Genomic DNA, 13893 nt, shown 5'->3' with positions numbered 1-13893 from the left:
CAAGTCTTATAATTGACTTCCTGCTACCTAAGAAGGATCAAAGATGGAACATATAATAAGTGTATATTTTGTGCTAACATTTACTCTATCACTTCAATGCCCTTCGAGGTAGCAATTATGTCCACTTTAGAGATATAGAACTTGGATCAAAAGACCACCAACTTTCCATTGAGTACTTCAAGTTTAACTACAGAATTTAAATTTAAAAACAGTTTTTGCTAAAAAAAAAAATTAAAACAGTTTTTGCTAAGGTTCTTGAACAAAATCATGCAAAAAGAAAATTAAGAACAGAATTCAAGCTTCTAAAGATCTTAAATTTTGTTCTTAATTTCTTTCTTCCACTTTTCCACCAATACAACTTCCTGTGTTTTAATTATGGTCCATATGCTTAATAGCCTATACAGTGCTTAGGGACAGAATACACCGAAAGTGAACTTTTGAGAAATTTGAGTTTTACTGACCATGTGATTCTTTCAACTTACTCCTTCGTTGGGTTCTAGCATAAAGTACCACCTGCTGGACAACTTCCAGCTGCTCTTCAATTCGGGGAAAATGGAAGTCAGTACATTCTTGGCAAACTGTGGCAAAATCTAAGGGACCCAAAACATTTATAAACTTCTACAAGTGAACTATCAAATATTTAGTATTTACTTATAAAATGACAACTAGTAGAAATAAAATATAGAATTCATAAGTATGATTTCTTATACTTGCCCTTTCAATAATTAGGTCTTAAGTTAGGGGACAGTGATTTTTGTTTGAATCAGAAACCTAATCTCTCACTCAAAAGAGTAAACAATTCATAGATAAGGAAATTTTCAGATAATTTCAAACCTTCTTTAAATAACAGTTACTTTAATCATCATCCAGTCCCCCAAATGCTAAAAAAAAAAAAACAACAAGACAGTTCTTATAGTTATGATGGGAAATAAACTCTATTCAAGCTTCCTTAAAAATGTATACATTTCAATATATATATCTAAAAATTTTTAAATAATCATACAAAGTGAGTTGTACAGAGGGAACTTAGAATTTTACCTAGCACATTTAAGAAATATGTTATCTAAAATCCTAGGAAGAAAGGACAAAGAGATGAACTAAAATTCACGGAGCCAGGATCGGCTTCTGAATTGAATATATTTATATCTTGATTATTCTTTTTGTTATGCCTTGAAGCAAGAATCTTGTAAGAGCAGTACTTAGGATATAATAGAACTTTAAGAGAAAGTAAATATCCTGAAGCAATTTACCAATGCTAAAGTATGAAAGAAATCTAAAATAGCCATGGCTGAGTATGTATGTTGCTTGGCTACTAGAACACTAGGGCTAACAAAATTTTTTGTTTTTCTATAAACTCTTTCTTTGTAAGAATGGTATTAAAAGGGGGAAATTTAATGAAATAAATAAGGTAATATTAACTTACCTCTCTTAATACCACTATATGAATTGATTCGATTATCTACTAGTAAAACCAGGCCACACAGAGATGTGGAATAAAGTGACAGGGCAGTCTGGAGTCGATGGAGTTTCACGCCACTTCGATGATTTCTTTTGTGCTTACAGAAGTCCAGCATATCTGCTCTCAGCAATCTCAAATTATGCATGGTCTTCAGCTGGGCTCCTGGGGGATGGGCAACAGTCCCAGAAAGAAACTCAGACAGCTGCAAAAATCCAGTATAACAGGATGCAAATCTCTATGGCAAGAATTTAGATAAATCTGTGCTACAAATAATTAGAAATAGGCTTTGCAATTTCCCATCTAATAACTATACAGATTTAACCTTCCTATTTTTAAAAAATAATATATTAGCTAAAACAGAAAATGTTTGGCAAAACAAACTACAGAAGAAGGACATAATTTTTTTATTTTAAATTTTTTTGTTAACATACAGTTCCATATTGGTTTCTGGGGTATAAGTCAGTGACATACAATTCAGTGTAGAATTCTCTTACATACAACACCCAGTGCTCATCACAACAAGTACCTTCCTTAATCCCCATCACCCATCTAGCTCCTCTCCTACTCCCCTTTCTCCATTAACCCTCAGTTTGTTCTCTATGGTTAAGATTCTCTTATGGTTTGTTTCCCTCTTTCCTTTTTTTACTCCCCCGCCCTTCCACTATATTCATCTGTTTCCTTTCCTAAAATCGACAATGATTGAGATCATTTAGTATTTGTCTTTCTCTGACTAACTTATTTCACTTAGCCTAATATACTCTAGCTCCTCCCATGTTGTTGCAAATGGCAAGATTTCATTTTCTTAATGGCTGAGTAATATTCCATTGTACATACACATACCACTACTTCTTTATCCATTTATCGGTTGATGGACATTTGGGCTCATTCCATAGTTTGGCTATTGTTGTGATAATGCAGCGATAAACATTGGAGTGCATATACCCTTTCAAATCTGTATTTTTGTATCCTTTGGGTAAACAGCCAGTAGTGCAACTGCTAGGTTGTAGGGAGTTCTATTTTTAACCTTTTGAGGAACCTCCAAACTGTTCTCCAGAGTAGTTGCATCAGTTTGCATTCCCACCAACAGCACAAGGATTCACCTTTCTTGGCATCCTTGCCAACACCTGTTGCTTCTTGTGTTGTTAATTTTAGCCATTCTGAAAGGTGGTATCTCACACCTGTGGTTTGTATTTGTATTTCCCTGATGATGAGTGAGGTTGAGCATCTTTTCATGTGTCTGTAAGCTTCTGGATGTCTTCTTTGAAAAAGTGCCTAATCATGTCTTCTGCTCATTTCTTTCTTTCTTTTTTTTTTTTTTTAAATTTCTTTTCAGCGTAACAGTATTCATTGTTTTTGCACCACACCCAGTGCTCCATGCAATACGTGCCTTCCTTAATACTCACCACCTGGCTCCCACAACCTCCTACCCCCTGCCCCTTCAAAACCCTCAGGATGTTTTTCAGAGTCCATAGTCTCTCAAGGTTCACCTCCCTTCCAATTTCCCTCAACTCCCTTCTCCCCTCCATCTCCCCATGTCCTCCATGTTATTTGTTATGCTCCACAAATAAGTGAAACCATATGATAATTGACTCTCTCTGCTTGACTTATTTCACTCAGCATAATCTCTTCCAGTCCAGTCCATGTTGCTACAAAAGTTGGGTATTCATCCTTCTGATGGAGGCATAATACTCCATAGTGGAGTATTGGTCCATATGGACCACATCTTCCTTATCCATTCGTCCGTTGAAGGGCATCTTCTGCTCATTTCTTGACTGGATTATTTGTTTTTTTGGGTGTTGAGTTTATAAGTTCTTTAAAGATTTTGGATACTAACCCTTTACCAGATACATCGTTTGCAAATATCTTCTCCCATTCTGAAGGCCATCCTTTAGTTTTGTTGATCATTTCCTTTGCTGTGCAGAAAGAAGCTTTTTATCTTGATGAAGTCCCAATAGTTCATTTTTGCTTTAGATTCCCTGGCATCTGGCAAAATTTCTAGTAAGAAGTTGCTATAGCTGAGGGCAAAGAGGTTGCTGCCTGTGTTCTCCTCTAGGATTTTGATGGTTTCCTATCTCACATTTACGTCTTTCATCCATTTGTATTTATTTTTGTGTATGGGTATGAGAAAGAGGTCCAGTTTCATTCTTCTGCATGTCGCTGGGAGCAGGACATAATTTGTAATTAAAAACAACATGGGTACATTGTACTCATATGCTAGGGATTTTTCTCTTACATCATAAAAAAAGCTTTCCAAGTTATAATAAATTATGCCTGCAAAAAATGAATCCACTTACCTAAGTGAATGGTAAAACTTTCTTCCAACTTTCTCTGCTCCTCATAAATCCTTCCATTTGCTTCTACAGATTCTCTGAACTGACTTGGTTGAACTTTAATTTCCTCACTGAAATTAATAAAATTATTCATATGCTTTTTTTGTCTTTTTGTCAAAAACTTTTCATGAAGGAAAGAAAGCTTTATAATGAAATGAGACAAAATGAAAGCTAAGAGTACCACTTAATTTATTCCTAAACTACTCCTTAATCCATGGTAACAAGGAAGAATCATAAACACCAGCAGTTCTTATAATTCCTACTTGTTCTTTGATTTCCTTACAGTAAGTAATGCGTATTATTCTTTCCAGTCATTAGAATATCAACACATGTGGCCTAAGAGAATATTAAATGAAGTAATTAACTTACTATTTTAAAATGGCATATTTTAAAAAATGTAATATATCCTATATCAAGGCTGACTCTAGGAAAAACTAAAAAATCAGTGAAGTGATAGAAATAAAAATTAAGAAGTCAAATAAAAGGAATAAAAAAAAGATGAAGTTCATTTTGATGTATTCACATCTTTTTTTTTTAACCTTTTCCTGTTTTTTTTCCTGCCTTTCAAGGACATTCTCCTCCCTTTCAAGGACTTCTCTCTTTGCTCTACTGTGTTCTTGCTTATTTGCTGAAAAGGTTTCCATGGAGGCACTGTACAACTGTAAATTCAAATGTCACGGTATGCTGAAGATGATATAAGTCTCTCACAGTCATTTTGGACTACATTTTTGGGATTATTCCAAAGAGTCTCATTAGTCTCACTAACTTCATTAGTATATACAGAAAATTTAAACCTAAAAATAGATTTATATTAATAAAACACTCTCACTGTAGGATGTGAAAAGCCCCAAGAGATGGCTGCTCCCACTCTAACAACAAGAAAAAGCCAGATCATCTATAAAATCCCAACTTTTCTGAAACTTGAGGTAACATGGCAACCAAATAAATTCAATTCTAAAGTGCAACACACCCCTCCTAGGGCAGACAGGAGACACAGTTTTCATTTCTGGCAGTGCATGGTAGAAATGAGTTGCTGTAATATAAGGAGGTAAGAAGAACTCACTAAAATTTTAATGAATTCTTAAAGGCCAAGTGTGGGCTAGCATGTAAATTTGGAATAGCTATGAGACTCAGGCACAGGGAGGTCTGCATGAACTTGCAAACTCTTCTCCATTGGTCTCCACCAGGTGTTTCCAAGAAAACACTGGAGGCAGTCCAGGAGACAAGGGAGCCCCTTTGGTGGCACAGACAGAAATGCTGAGAATGTTCCAAACTCAAGCCCTAGGTAGACAGGGCTTGCCCAAGACTGAAGCTGGACAAAGACAATAGAGACCTGTTCCCCACCCCCAACTATGAGTCTAGCACCAAGTCCAATTCACAAACAACAACAGTCTATTCCTCAGGGGTAGAGCAACAGCATAGAGAGAGACCTCATGCCGTGGCACAGGCTTGCAAAAACTACTGGAAGTTTTGGAAGGAACAGAATGACAGGGAAAACCCCTCTAGAACCCAAAGCCCCATCCTAAATACAAAGTGGCAGCAGCTTACTACAGCAGAGAACATGAAGCCTGTGGTTATCACTGAAAAAACAAAAACCAAACTCAGCTCAGCTACTGACTAGTGCAGCATGACCTTCACATTAATGGCCTGTTCGTTTCTGGACATAAATATTATTTACCTTAGTCTCTTCTCATACACACAACATCCAGCATTTATCTTTTAAAAAAGAGAGAGAGAGACACCCAAAAAAGCAAGCCAAAGAAACAAATAACCCATTTTCAAAAGCAAAAGCAGTCAACAGACACAGACTGAGAGATGACCCTGATACTGGGCATAAAAGAAAAAGACTTGCACACAATGATGATCAATCTGCTAAAAGATCTATTGGAAAACAACACACAAGGACGCATAAGGAATTTAAGCAAAGGGAGAAAGGAAATTAAAGTACTAGAAAGAAAAACATGATATCAGATTGATGATTACAGATATCAACTCCTTTGACAGGTTCATCAGCAGACCACCAACTCATTTTATCATACCACCATTACCCTGATGTCAAAGCCAAATGAAGATATCATAAGAAAAACGAAACTAGGGGTGCCTGGGTGGCTCAGTGGGTTAAAGCCTCTACCTTTGGCTCAGGTCATGATCTCAGGGTCCTGGGATCGAGCCTCACATCGGGCTCTCTGCTCAGCAGGGAGCCTGCTTCCTCCTCTCTCTCTCTCTGCCTGCCTCTCTGCTTACTTGTGATATCTGTTTGTCAAATAAATAAATAAAATCTTAAAAAAAAAGAAAAATAAAACTATACACCATCATATATGATATATATAAGTTTATTTTATAGTAGACATCATTACTTATATATAATATATATGAAATAATACATCGTAACTAATGCCTATAAATCTTAACTATAATGTTTTTGAATACTGCTGGGTAATAAAAAGAAAAGAACTATTCATAAATGAAACAACATGAATAAGTCACAAAAGCATTCTGATAACAGAAAGAAGACACAAACTGCTACAGAACAGTTTGATTCTATTTATAAGACATTCCAAAAGAAATCAAAACTGCAGGGACAGAAATCAGAGCAGGTTGCCAGGAGCTGGGAAGGAGAAAGGAATGAGCTATAAAGATATAAAAATGAAATGCTATATCTTGATTGCAGTGATGATTTCATGACAGTTAAGTTCATCAAAACCCATCAAAACTTAAAAGAGGTAAATTTTAATTTGCATAATTTACCCTTCAGTAGGCCTGATGTTTTTAAAAAAAGCAAAAATAATGGCTAAAAATAAAATGCCACTTTTATCAATTTCAAGGCTGACTCTAGGAAAAACTAAAAAATCAGTGAAGTGATAGAAATAAAAATTAAGAAGTCAAATAAAAGGAATAAAAAAAAGATGAAGTTCATTTTGATGTATTCACATCTTTTTTTTTAACCTTTTCCTGTTCTATACGGAGTTGAGTTGAAAACAAGTTTCTGCTGCCCAAGGAAACCGCTATTAAAAGAAAAGTAAAACTGACAAAGTCACATTAAAACATCTTTTCATAGGAATACTTAGTTTGTAAAAGCAGCATCAGCTAGAGGTCAATATGTACACAGTGGAAATGATTCTATAGATTGAATTTCTAAAACTATAGCAGCAAAGCGAGAGATAATTTTTATAACAAGGGGCATTCTCAGCTTCCTGAAATCTGTGACTCTCTGCATTTCTTTCTTTTTTTTTTAAGTTCAATTAGCCAACATACAGTACATCATTAGTTTTTGATGTAGTGTTCAATGATTCATTAGTTGAGTATAACACTCGGTTCTTATTAGATCATGTGTCCTCCTTAATGCCCATCACCAGACTCTCCACATTTCTAACCAAAACATACAGTATATACTTTACATTCTGGCTTAATACACACATTTATTTATAGAAAGCTTCATCCATGATGTGCTCTCATATTTTTTCCTTATTCTACTCTGCCATACTCCGTTCCATTCCATTTCATTCCTTTCCATTTTATTGCTATTTTTAAACATCTGACTGGAAAGTAATGAATCTAGAATGGTCCTAGCAGACTGCAACCAGCGGTTTGAGAAACACCATTATATATTATAGGATACAGATACTCTCAACACTTCTTCCCGCCCACCTCTCCCTTTGAATTATGTTCATTATTTTTTAAAATTTCTTGTTCATTATTTAATTGAAATGAGGAGTAGAGTCAAATATATTAGTGTCAAGGATGTTACCCCATTTCTAATCATAAAAATTGTTCAAATATTTCTAAGGTGTTGCCTTGGGAAAATAAGGCAAATGACAGATTATAGTATTTGGAGAAGAGGTGATACAGATATCAGGTAAAGAGCTAAATGATAACTCATCCATCTGCCTATTTGTCTCGCCATCCTATAAATATTTATTGAGCATGTCTTATGTGCCAGTGGTGAAGAGGTAGACACTTGGCAAGGATCTGGGTATAACAGTAGAAAAAACAGACATGGCTTTTGTCTTCAAGGCAAGACTAGCAGGGGAGACTGACATTACACAAATAAAATGCTATTTCTAAATGTTTGGAGCAGATACCAGGCAACTGTTGGAAACAGGATTATCATATTTGTACTAAGTACACTTTCAGTTGAATATACTTTAAGATTTGAAAGAAAGAAATTCTCAAACATATGAGTATATACCCAGGAAATAACATAAGCACTGTCAAGCTCTAGGGCAACATATGAATAAAAAGCATTTAGGCCATCAGGTACTGTACAAGTTATGAATTACAGAAGTCCTCTATACTCCTTTTCCTTCTTCTTTAAAATTAAGTTCAATTAGCCAACATATAGTACATCATTAGTTTTTGATGTAGTGTTCAATGATTTATTAGCTGTATATACACTCCTTTTCTACCTTGTACATGCTTCTATGACTGCAAATATCATTCTATACAGTATTATTTTATTTATAGGTCAGTCTCTCTAGAATATAAGCTCCACATGTGTAGCCATCTTTGTTTTTCTGCTTAGAGAGTGCTTGGCATTAAAGATGCATTCAACCAATGCTAATTGCACTGAACTGAAACCAACTGAAAACAAACAAAAGATTGTACTTGGGATATTTAGATATACACACCTAAGAGATTTATAGCTAAGTTCTAGGGGGGTAAGTCACTATTTTAAGCCAACCAATTAACCCCCCTCCCAAACAACCCACACAAATCCAGATAATACCAAAGGTGTTAGATGTATAAAATTATCTTGGATGGTCATTGGTAACTTAAAAATAGCTGCAACTAAAAGATTCAATTTTATAATACATACGAACTCTTCCTAACAATGGACTTTCATCTAATAAGAACAACAGATGGGTAATACCTGAGGGAGCTGTTGTTGGGGTTTTTTAGGTCTTGATGAAGTTTTATCACCCATTCCTGATATTCTTGCTTTTGGATGGCAGTTGATTGTTTTAATTCATTTGACCATTTATTTTCTAAGTCCTAAAAAGAGAGAGTATACCAAGTGGTCATTTTTTTTTTAAATAAACATAAGTGAAAGAAAACGTAACTGTGTATCTAAAAATCATTGTACTTTACTTACTTGCTGGGATTCAAAATGCTGAGCAGCCAGTGAATTTACATCTTGATCTGTCAGTGATTTTCCCAATTCCTGCATCACTTTTTCCATTTCAATGCCTTGTCTAAAACATAAATAAGCAGATCAGATATATTCATGATATCTTTAAGGGAATGGCCACTCCAGATTCACTGAACAAGCTTCACGAAGTAAAAATAAAATTTTTTCTTTTATAAGAAGATGTCCAGGAAAAGCAACTGTAATACCTGGAAAGCACTCTGAAGGCCTGGAAATGGGGATGTGGGAATAATGATAATGTCATATAACGCTTCATTTGTTCAGCTAGATCTTGATCTAAATTTAACACAAAAGTGAAAGCGGTCAAAATCTAGGCGATCTTTCAATTTCCATGACTAATGCTTGAAACTAGACTCCTTTTTCATCTGCAGATTTCCTTAAAGAAGACACTCTGACTCCAGCTTTACATTTTCTACTTATATGCACAAGAGTTAAAGTGACTTCAAGCTTTGAAAGTTAGCTTACAGTTATCACCTGAAGATATCAGTTAGGTTCTCAGAATCAAACTGGTATTAAATCACAAAGTTCTCTTTACAGAGGAATATAAAATACATTCTAAAGATATGTTTTGGTCTTACATTCTTTGTGCAGAAATTAAACATGGTTTTCCCACAGGAAAAGCTAATCACTGGTATTAGAAGTTCAGATACCAATTATTTGTGGGAGGGATGGGCTGTGACAAGAAGGCCCGAGGGAGCCTTCTGCAGTGCTGGAAATATTCCATTTCTTATGCTGAGTGATGATGGGTGTGCTTACTTCATAAAAACTTTACTGAATTGTACACCTACAGTTTGTTGTCTTTTCTATATATTTTAATAAATAAGTTCTTAAAAATTTTCAAATTAAAAAATTATCCTCTAATATAAATGTATTTAAAAAGTTTGTTCTAAAATGTATTTCAAACAGATGGGAAAAGAATGAAATAAAGATATAAATGAAAAGGATTTTACTATCAGTCTAATTATACTAATTGCTCTTAAAAGAGAATTTATCCTTACTTATAACAACTGACTAAGATACTTATACGTGTGTGATAAATAAAAGTCATTTATATGTTATACATTTCTGTATTTACCTCCTAGTATTAAATATTCAGTACCATTTCGTCCTCACTTAATTCTAATAAGGGTGACCCCATTAACTTCTAATATCCATTGGGGGCCAGGTGCTTGCAAGTACAATTTTTAATTAAAGAAGAAATAATGGCAACAGAGTTATAAATACAAACTTTGATATAAATAGATTAATATTTTACATTACACATGTTCCCTCTAGTGGATAAAACGTATCATTGCCATTTTTAAGTTTTAAAGATTCAGTATCTTTAAATATCAATAAATGAGTATCTTTAAACGTTTATATCTTAAATCTGGTTTGCTAACGTAGTAAATTAACAGTGAGGAAAAAAAGATTAATCAATAATTCAACAAAGGAAACTGCATGAACATTTATTTCATCCTAAATGTGTCAGAAATGCAAGAGCTAAAGATACAATTTTCTCAGATTAAGATCAAAGGAAATTTTATTATATTTCTAGTTCTGTCTAACTAGATATTGGCTCAATATGTCAGGTGTGACAATTCTAACAACCTGAATATTATCTTGAAGACACTTAGAAAAAACGATTATAAAAGTCTGCTGTAACAGAACAAAACAGCAAACAATGATTATACTGTGCTAAGAAACTGTCTTTTAAAGATGCAAAGTGGAATTAAAATGAAAAGAGAACTAAGACAATTTGTCACTTCTGCTTATGCATTGGGTAAATGAATTGGGTGAGCTTCTATGGCTATCAGTGAATTCCAACTTGCCTTAGGTTGTACTGTTCACCTTTACAACAATCACCTACCTCAAGAGGAACCTAACTTACCTTTCCCTTTCAAGCTAACAGTTTGGGTATGTGGAGAATAAACTACAAACTGTTGTCAAAAAAATGTATTTAAATATTATGTTTACAAAGAAAGCAAAACAAAACAAAACCCCATCAAGAGATTTGGCCAAAGGACATTTCAAAAAATAACATAAACCCAAATAAACTCCTGCTAAAAAGCTATTCCGATAGAAAGAAAATTATGAAGTACCAGTAAATGCAGATAATTAGTAAGTTAATGCAGCTTCCCAAAAGGTGAAGAATCACATGCAATAAGGAATCTTCTTTTGATTTAGAAAAAAAGAACAATTATAGAATATTGATGGCCAGATGCAGAGTTTTCTGTGAGGTGTAGTGAGTAGGTGGCAAAATGGGCACTATTCAGAGTAGCTCACCAGCTAAATGAAAGTACTAGTCGTGGCTACTAATATGGACTCCAGACAGCCAAGCTAGGAATTTTTCAATATATCTAAATAAGCAGAATGAGGACAGTCCCAGAAAACTCGAGATTCAGGAGTAGATTCAGAATGAGCTGAAGGTTATATTATTTGACGCTTTGGTAGGAAAACTCAAATAAATGAAGTTCAACAGAAAGTAGTAAGTGTTAGGTAGTTATACTTCCATATATTTATATAAAGCTAACCTATATTTCATTCTTATTCTAAAAATATATTCACAGTTCTACCGCCTACATAATAAAGGACTAAAAAAAAAAAAAATCAAATTTTTGTCTCCCTCAGGGTTACAGCTTCAACTCTTTACCTGGTGGCAACTACCTGTACTGCAGGTGTCCCACCTAGAAAGGAATAAACTGCCTCAGGGTAGCTCATCAGCAAAGCTAAACCCATACGGAGTGACAGATGTCAAAACATCAAGTTCTTTCTGACCGGGAATGCTCTAATATTCTACTAGATAGGAAAATAAAAGGTTGAGAGGAATAGAATTGTTATGAAAATGTATAAATCTATGCAATATAGTGAAAATGCTGATCTGATACGCAGAAGCATATTTCTCAGGAAAAAATGACTAAATCCATTTGCTCATAATTTTTGCATTTTAAATTTCCCTAGCTATGACAACCCTCAAGATAACAGATTATTCTCATCTTGCTGGTCTCAGCATTTTCTAATGTAAAGCAAATGAGAGCCAGGAGCAAACCGGTACATCATTTTAAATTTACTACTTTGGGATAGACTATCACGTCAGCCACAAAAAATACATGTGATTTGGTCCTAATATACTTTCACAATCAAAGAAATTTCACATCAGCCACTCAAAACATTATCTTAAAGCCATGTACCTAAAGTCTTAAATGAGTATTTGCAAGGTAATAAATGTTATTAGATTCTGCTAGATTAAAATAGATTATCTAGAAGAAGCTTATCCTGATTATTATTACATTTTATAGAATTGCTAGGAAGCAATCTGGAAAGTGATGCTTTAAAATAAATAATGCTAGCAATTTTTACTTACTCTGGAGGAAAAAAATGAATCACAAAAGGACTGTTTGCAATACTGTACACAATGAATTAAAATCTAATTAAAACGTCCTGGACTAATACTAGTGCCATTTTTTCCCTCATGTAAATAAGCTTTAAAAATGCACTTAAAGAGACCATGAACTTAGTAATGGCAGGGAGAGAGCATGGTACAGTGGTTAAGAACTCTGGAGTGGAGCTACGACTTCAAATTCCACCTTGTCCTTAGACAAGTTATTTAACTTATTTAAGCCTCATTTTCCTCACCTGTAAAAGGGGCTCATAATAGTAGGGTCATGGTAAGAATCAAATGAGATAGGGCATCTGTTATGGACTGCATGTTTGTGTCCCCACAAATTTGTATGTTGAAACCTAAATCCCCAGTGTGCTGATATTCAGAGGTGGGGCTTTTGGAGGTCACTGGGTGTAGAGAAAGTCATGAGGTTGGAGCCCTCATGGTGGAATTAGTATCTAGAGCTCTCTCTCCAGAAGGGATGCACTAGGACCACACCCTGAGGAAAAGCCATGGGAGCGCACACTGAGAAGGCACTTTGTATAAGCCAGGAGATGGGTCTTCCAGAAACCAAATCTGCCAGCACATTGATCTTGAACTATCTAGCCTTCAGAACTGGGAGAAAGAAATTTCTCTTGTTTAAACCACCCAGTCTATGGTGTTTTGTTATAGCAGCCTGAACAGGGCTAAGACATCATCTAAAGCTCCTTGCGCAGTGCCTGGAACTTAGAAATAACATATAAAGCCACCATAACTTATTCAGGTAAGTCACTTGAGAAATTTTATAAGCCTATGATGACTTCCTAGTTGAAATTACAGACTGAAACACACAAGAAAATTAATTTTTAAAATTAGAGAACCTTTTTCTATTTTGTTCTCTGATTTTACAATTAAAATGAAAACCAATTGTTCCGCAGCCATCATATCTGACAATGTGACATTTAATCATGATAGTGCAAGAAATTTGAAATACCTCTCTCGTAATTTTTTCAGCTCCACATCTCTTTCGCCGATCAGTTCTGAGATACTAACAAAGTAATTATGTTCCAAATTTAGGAGAGTTTCAGAGGCCGGAGAATGGATTAGGTCATGGTACACATCAGCAAAATCTTCATCCCAGCTGGGCTCTTCAGGCCTTGCGTGCTCTAACGTGGTCTACAAGATGACATACAGACATTCTCAAATCATGACACGGCATTTTCATTTACTATACTACTAGGGTAGTACATATAGTATGAATCTTTTTTTGTACATCAGACAATGGACTGAGACCTTCTATTTATATATGTGTAGATATAGGTTATATAGGATTATTTGAGTATACAAAAAATATGGAAAGATATAAACTAAGTTGTAATATGAATTACCTGGAGGTAGGGATGAAGAGGGGGTGCTAATATGGAGGAAAGGATAGGAAGTGTCCATAATTAAAAAAAATTAAGGGTGCTATGATCTCATTTCTGTAAAATAACACACACACACACACACAGCGATGATCAACAAAATGCTAATGGTGGCTATTTCAGGAATGTGGGATTTCTGATAACCTTAATTTTCTTTATATTATATTATTATAATTACAAAAAAGCTTCTCATT

At 34.7% G+C, this 13893-nt stretch overlaps 1 protein-coding gene across 1 annotated transcript in view; it reads right to left on the bottom strand.

Moving 5' to 3' along the window:
• Positions 1-13893, bottom strand: part of FERRY3 (FERRY endosomal RAB5 effector complex subunit 3) — a 42970-nt gene that overhangs the window by 14563 nt on the left and 14514 nt on the right. The window contains exons 4-9 of the mRNA XM_080809986.1: positions 13270-13451; positions 8882-8981; positions 8660-8781; positions 3754-3860; positions 1424-1621; positions 462-590 (exon numbers count right to left, since the gene is read on the bottom strand). Coding sequence (XP_080666112.1) covers positions 462-590; positions 1424-1621; positions 3754-3860; positions 8660-8781; positions 8882-8981; positions 13270-13451 — 838 coding nt within the window. The remainder of the gene's footprint in view (positions 1-461; positions 591-1423; positions 1622-3753; positions 3861-8659; positions 8782-8881; positions 8982-13269; positions 13452-13893) is intronic.

Source organism: Martes martes (assembly GCF_963455335.1).
Source record: "Martes martes genome assembly, chromosome: 8".
Lineage (NCBI taxonomy): Eukaryota > Metazoa > Chordata > Mammalia > Carnivora > Mustelidae > Martes > Martes martes.
The sequence above is the reverse complement of the archived record's forward strand: the minus strand, read 5'-3'. Positions and strand labels throughout refer to the sequence as shown.